General features: G+C 41.6%; 1 protein-coding gene across 1 annotated transcript in view; it reads left to right on the forward strand.

Annotated features, from left to right (window-relative positions):
- Positions 1–6,026, forward strand: part of BCR (BCR activator of RhoGEF and GTPase) — a 108,658-nt gene that overhangs the window by 61,828 nt on the left and 40,804 nt on the right. Inside the window, exons 3-5 of the mRNA XM_049804229.1 lie at positions 1,030–1,134; positions 1,652–1,837; positions 5,533–5,640. Of these exons, the coding sequence (XP_049660186.1) occupies positions 1,030–1,134; positions 1,652–1,837; positions 5,533–5,640 (399 nt within the window). The remainder of the gene's footprint in view (positions 1–1,029; positions 1,135–1,651; positions 1,838–5,532; positions 5,641–6,026) is intronic.

Below are 6,026 nucleotides of genomic sequence, written 5' to 3' on the forward strand. Positions count from 1 at the left end.
AATTGTAAAAAGCCATTTCTGTGAATGACAGAAATGAAAAGAACTGGAAATAAGATTCTGTAAAAGGGGGGTGTTTTTCACTATTTATAACCTTCATAGTTTGGCCACATTTTTTTCAGAGTTTATGGAAATACTCAATTCCACTTTATCAGGTTAAACATTTTTCAGGTAATAGTTGTGAGAGCAAGGATAATTGAAATTCAACAGAGGGGATTTTGCTTCTCTTAACACTTGATGTTAGTCTTTCCTTGATGTGTACATTTGCCCATGAATGTATTATTTTTTTTTCTCTCTTTCTTCAGTTATTTTGGTTGAGAACTCCTTCATGGAATCCCAATAAGAAAATCAGCATGTGTGTTCCAAGCACTGCTGATTATTCCGTCCTCTAACTACAAGTAGACATTGTGCAAGCTGGCACTGAAAAATAATTTAGTGAATAGTAGAGAGTGGGAGAAAGAACAGCCATCTTAACAGCAATGTCGGGCTGTAACTGCTGTATATTCATGTGCATCTGTGTAGATGCAGGGGAAGAGATCCTGTCTGCATAGAGAAACATGGCTTTGGAGTAAGATCACAGAGAACTCTCGTGGGATGAGGGAGTGAATTGCACTTAACCAAGGGCCCCTAAGATTTGTTTAGGAGGATATAATTCTGAATTTTTAAGTTCTGTATTTTGAATTTTGTGAAGAAGTCTGGGTGCCTAATTGAGGCACCAAAGTTGGATGACTAAAGCTAACACCCGTAAATAATCTGTGACATCAGTTGCTGGTAAATAAAAATTTCTTTAATGTTTTATGTTTGCATGTTTCTAAAAACAGGACACTAAGCACAGGTGGGTTTTTTGCTTGGTTGTTTTTTTTAGTCTGAAAGTAAACAAAAAAACCCAAATATGCTGTGATTAGCTGAATGATATCTTTTACTCTCCATCCTCATTCTTGTTTTTTTCTTTCTCTCTTCCCTCCCTTTTTTTTTTCTTCTTTGTTTTTTCTTTTATATTTTTCTTTTTTCTCCTTATCAACTTCTTTGTAGAGTGAGCCAGACCTGGAGAAAGGCCTGGAGATGAGAAAATGGGTCCTGTCAGGAATCCTAGCCAGTGAGGAAACCTACCTGAGCCACCTGGAGGCTCTGCTGCTGGTAAGTGCTGGTGGCAGATACCATATCAAACACTGGTATGTGAATTTTCACTGCTGCTTCCATCCAGAGTTTCCCAGAACTTCACATACCATGGGTTACAAGTCGCTGGGTGCAAAGGGCACCAGTTATTCCTCTTCTCCAGTAGACAAAGACAGGCTTAAAGAAAGGACTGGGTATGGCACAAGCAGGGAGTTATTAGTGTGGTAGTATCCAGGAGCCCTGTCTTTCAGGATCCTGTGCTAATTTTTAGACACGTTGCTGTACATTTGGACAGAGATTAAGGAAATGGTGTGCAAAGGGATTTTAATTGCACCATTAATATCCTGGGAAAATCCACCTGCCAGGGATGGCCAATACCCATGAGAGAACTTGTTAATGTCTAGCTTTCAGTTGGGTGAATGCAAATATCACTTACTAATAGGATGAAAAACAACTCTCTGGAGGGATGTGTTGTAATGTGGCAAAGGTGAATGTACTTGGTTTGCATGGTAACAATTTCCTTCTTTCTTCGTTTCAGCCTATGAAGCCTTTGAAAGCAGCTGCCACCACCTCTCAGCCTGTGCTGACTAGTCAGCAGATTGAGACAATATTCTTCAAAGTGCCTGAGCTCTATGAGATCCATAAAGAATTCTATGATGGGCTCTTTCCCCGAGTGCAGCAGTGGAGTCACCAGCAACGTGTAGGGGACCTCTTCCAAAAGTTGGTGAGTCAACTACCATCACCAAAGTTTCTGTTATCTCTCATTCATCTCACAGGTGCTGGTACAATTCCCTTGGTGACTATGTATAGACCAAAGAGTTGAAAGCCCATAGCGGGCTTAGAGGGGAGGCTTCTAGCTTTGCCACTGCAGTGAAAGGCCTACAGCAAAAGTGGCTGTTTCATTGCCTTTAATTAAAGACTCCAGCAAGCTATGCTACTAATACAAATACAATTTCAGAGAAACGTTGAATCTCCAGGGTGTCTGCAGTGTCATCAAACTGTTTGCTTTAAAAGAAGATGGGAGAATGGCAGTGTTAAAAAGCATACTTTTTAACACTGACAGCTAAGTGTTTCTCATTATTGCTGAACTCCCTCACACATACTTCCTTCTCTCTGTGGTGCTTTGCTCTATCTTGTGCTGATTTTCTCTCTTTTATGGTCATCAACTTTGGCTTTGCTTTTCTACCACCATCCTGGCCTTGATATTCCCCTTGCTGCTATGCTGATGCAGTCAACCTGCTGTTGAGAATCCTCCGAGCAGCCTCAACAAAATTCTCCGAGTGCAGAACAGGACAAAGACATATACAGCATGTTTCTGAGGCTGAATTAAAATTGCTGAGTTTCTGAGCCAGATGACAAATTGTTTGCATTCTAGGAGATTCTTTTGGCCCCTTTAGCCTCTCCCCTAGCATGTGCAGAGAGCAAAGGATTAAAGGAGCTGGTTTTTCCTTTTTAGAAAAGAAAAGAATCTCTGCATTCCTGAGGCGCCTCTGATTCTCAGGGTAGGAGTGACATTCCAGTGAGGGGTTTATTGGATGGGGAGTGCACTTTACCAGGGTCACTCAATTGTTAGCAGCTGTGTAGCCCATCCCCATCCCCATCCCCTATGGAGCAGGGGTAGATGTGCCTGGAAGATGATGTTTTCCATGCATGCCAGCAGCTCAAGATCAAAATATGGGATTCTGTTCTTCACTGCCAGCATGTTTTAGCCAGGAGGGGTCAAGTTGGTGCCTTGGTGAGTAGTTCATGGTATGCAATTTGAGCAACTGGTTTAAGAAGACAAAACCACCTGCTGCTGGTTGCTGAAGCAAAGATGCAGAAAGCTGCTGAGAAGTGGAAGCTTCACAAACTGCATTGGAAGTTTAGTGCAGCAATGAAGATAGCACTAATTGAAGAAGACCTGAATATATTCTTTACCACCGATGGCTATTGAGCAAGCTTTGATGCACTGTACAGCTACTTAGGCCTTTGTTTAAGACCATTTCTTGCTAATGGTGATCACAGGTGCATGAGTTAAGCCCTTCTGGTACTCTGTTTTTATGTTCCCCTGATTTTTCTGCATTTGTGGCATAATAGTTGATTTTGCTGGATTAGTATTGGAAGCAAAGGAGCAAATTGCCCTAGTGCAGAAAGCTTTGAGCTAGCTTAGCAGTTTCAGTCTCTGGTGGTTTCGTACAGTATCAGTGGGAATTGTGAACTCTTTGCTGGATGAGATAAAGCTAATAATTCTCAGTAGGCAGTGGGAAGCAGCTAGATGAGAGAGACAGCAAGAACATCAGGCATTACAAGAAATCTATACCGCGTGTACATAAAATCTTTTGGAGCAGACTGTTTACTTGTGGTCATGTCATGCAAACTGATGCTAAACACTGGAATCCTTGTTATTATCCTGAGGTCCCCGGGGACATTAATTTTCCTTAATATCATGCAAAACAAAACACCGTAGATTGAAGTTATAGATAGTGCATGCAAGGAGTTTTAGAATTTCATGTGGTCTGGCACAAAGTATGATCCATTTGTAACATCAGTGACTGTTATTCCACCTTTTTCCTGTTGAAACTAAGGAAAAGAAAAAAAGGCGCTAGGCATGTGGGAGTGAATTATGCTTCTCATTTTTGGGGAATATTTTGTAAGTGTTTTTTTATAACTAGAAAGGAAACACTTTAGAACTGTTTTTAGAAATGAAGAAATATTTAGCAAATATTATCACTGATCTTTTTCAGGAATGGAAAAAATTTTAACCAGAAGTCAGTTATTTCTACCAAAGCTTGTTTAAATTTTCAGTGTATTCTTTTTAATTGAAAAAGAGAAAACTTAAACCAGCATGAAAACTGTGTGTGAGCTTTATTGCTTTATTTGGAATCTTAGGTTTTAATGAAAAAGATGTTTTCATGATGGCATGTTTAGAGGAGGAAAACAAAAGTTTAGAAAGACTGCTCAGGAGTAGCAGGAAATGAAAGAGCCACACAGGAATGGAGAAGCTTTAAAGCTCTGCTGTGTTAGCTGGCATCATCCAAACCCTAATATCATAAGCCCTGCAAATGATCAGTAATTCCAACAGCAGCTTCTTCACAGGCTTGTGCCCCAGTGGCAAATACAGATTTTACTCTTTCCACACTGCTGGGGCCAGGTCATCCCGAGCATAAGTGAGCGCAGTTTTCTTCAGCTTCAGTCATAACCGTGTTATTTTGCATGAGGGTTGTGGTTGGTTCCTAATCTTTCAGTAAAATGTGCCCTAGGAAATAGCTCACTGTTTCTTAGCCTCTGTTAGATAAAGAAATTTGTGCAGGGAATGCTCTCCTGAGAGTGGCTTTTTTTCTTCCATCGTCCCTTGCACAAAGCTCCGTAGAGAATGGGGAACACAGTGATTATGAGAGAGCAGGAGAGGAAAAGAGTACTGTCTGTGGGAAATTTAACTGCTCTGCCTGTTGTGTGTCTTGGGCAGAAGTGTCAGGAAAGTTGCAGAAATAAGGTAAGTGCAAGCTCTTCTGGTAACAAACTTCTCTTTAATGGAGCCTTTTACAGCACTCCACCTGTTGGCTCACTACTGACCATGCACTTGCAAGTATGTTCAAGCTGCTGAGGTGTTTACAGCACAGCCTGTGCAGCTCTGCAACACAAAACCAGCTCTGCAATCCAGACAAGCTTGGAAGCTACCCAGGGATTTCCCAAGCTGGATCTTATGTGCTCTGGTGTAAATACGGCTGCAATTCCTAAGTCAGCAAACAGGATCAGTGCTAAGACTCAGTGATAATAATGGCTTATTACTGCACTCTGAGGCCTGCTCCATCTTCTTCTGGACCAATTGCATATTCCTTCTGCTGGAAAAACTGCCATCTTCTGTCACCTAGTGCTGCAGTCACTGCCTTCGAAACAGATTGTGCTCTGGATCTCTCTTCTGTATTTTCAGCACTCTGCTGTCCTTATAACAATGTTCACTAATGCAGATATGTGTTAATATCTGGTTTTGATTTAGCATGTCCATCATGCAAAAGCCAACAAGTAGCTTACTGGGGTCACATTTGTGCTGTTGGGCTGAATCATTCCTGTCTGATTCATATTTTGTGGCAAATAGCCAGCAGCTCCAGTTACATCAATGAGCTAATATATTAATAGATACTAATCTGGCAGTTCAGAAGAGAAAAATAGATGGCAGTAATAAGAACGTGTCATTCTTGCAGGCTTCCACATCTTTCACAAGTGAACTTGGTCAGCATAGATGGAACTGGGTGCATGCATGGGAACACCTGTGCTGGTTAAGCAAAGCTGACAGGTCAGAGATGTCTTTCTGGGCCTGCTCAGCATTCTCTGCAATTCTTTGGTGTGAAGGAACATGTTCTGATCATTGTATACTGAGGCTGGCCATCCCAAACTGTCTTCTTCCCTAGCATTTATTTTATTTTGTTTTGCTTCCTGCAGGCCAGCCAGCTGGGAGTGTACCGGGCCTTTGTGGATAACTATGAAGTTGCTATGGAGACAGCAGAGAAATGCTGCCAAGCCAATGCTCAGTTTGCTGAAATCTCTGAGGTAATGTCATGGTATTCAGACACACGAGCCTTCTGGATCTGACTAATACCCTGCAATGTCACTCCTGTGTATCCTCCAAGTATCTTTGCAGCCCTGACTTCTGGAGGAGTTGTGAGCTCCTGTAGACTCACTGCTTCAGCTCATGTTCTTACAGTGATTTATACTTCGAGCTAATAGAGGTTATTGCATAGACAGTCTTTATGTGCTGTTCCCAGCCAGGGAATCTTGTAAAAACTGGCATTGCTTTGAACTTCTCAGCTCTGTGCCACCTTCATGCATTTCTAGAAGAGAAAGCTGCAGTTGAGTTTCTCAAATATTTCTCTTGCTAATGATGATGCTGATTGTGGTGTAAAAAGCCATCCTTAATGGCTTGCATTATGGCTGTC

The sequence above is a fragment of the Accipiter gentilis genome, chromosome 7 (assembly GCF_929443795.1).
Source record: "Accipiter gentilis chromosome 7, bAccGen1.1, whole genome shotgun sequence".
NCBI lineage: Eukaryota > Metazoa > Chordata > Aves > Accipitriformes > Accipitridae > Astur > Astur gentilis.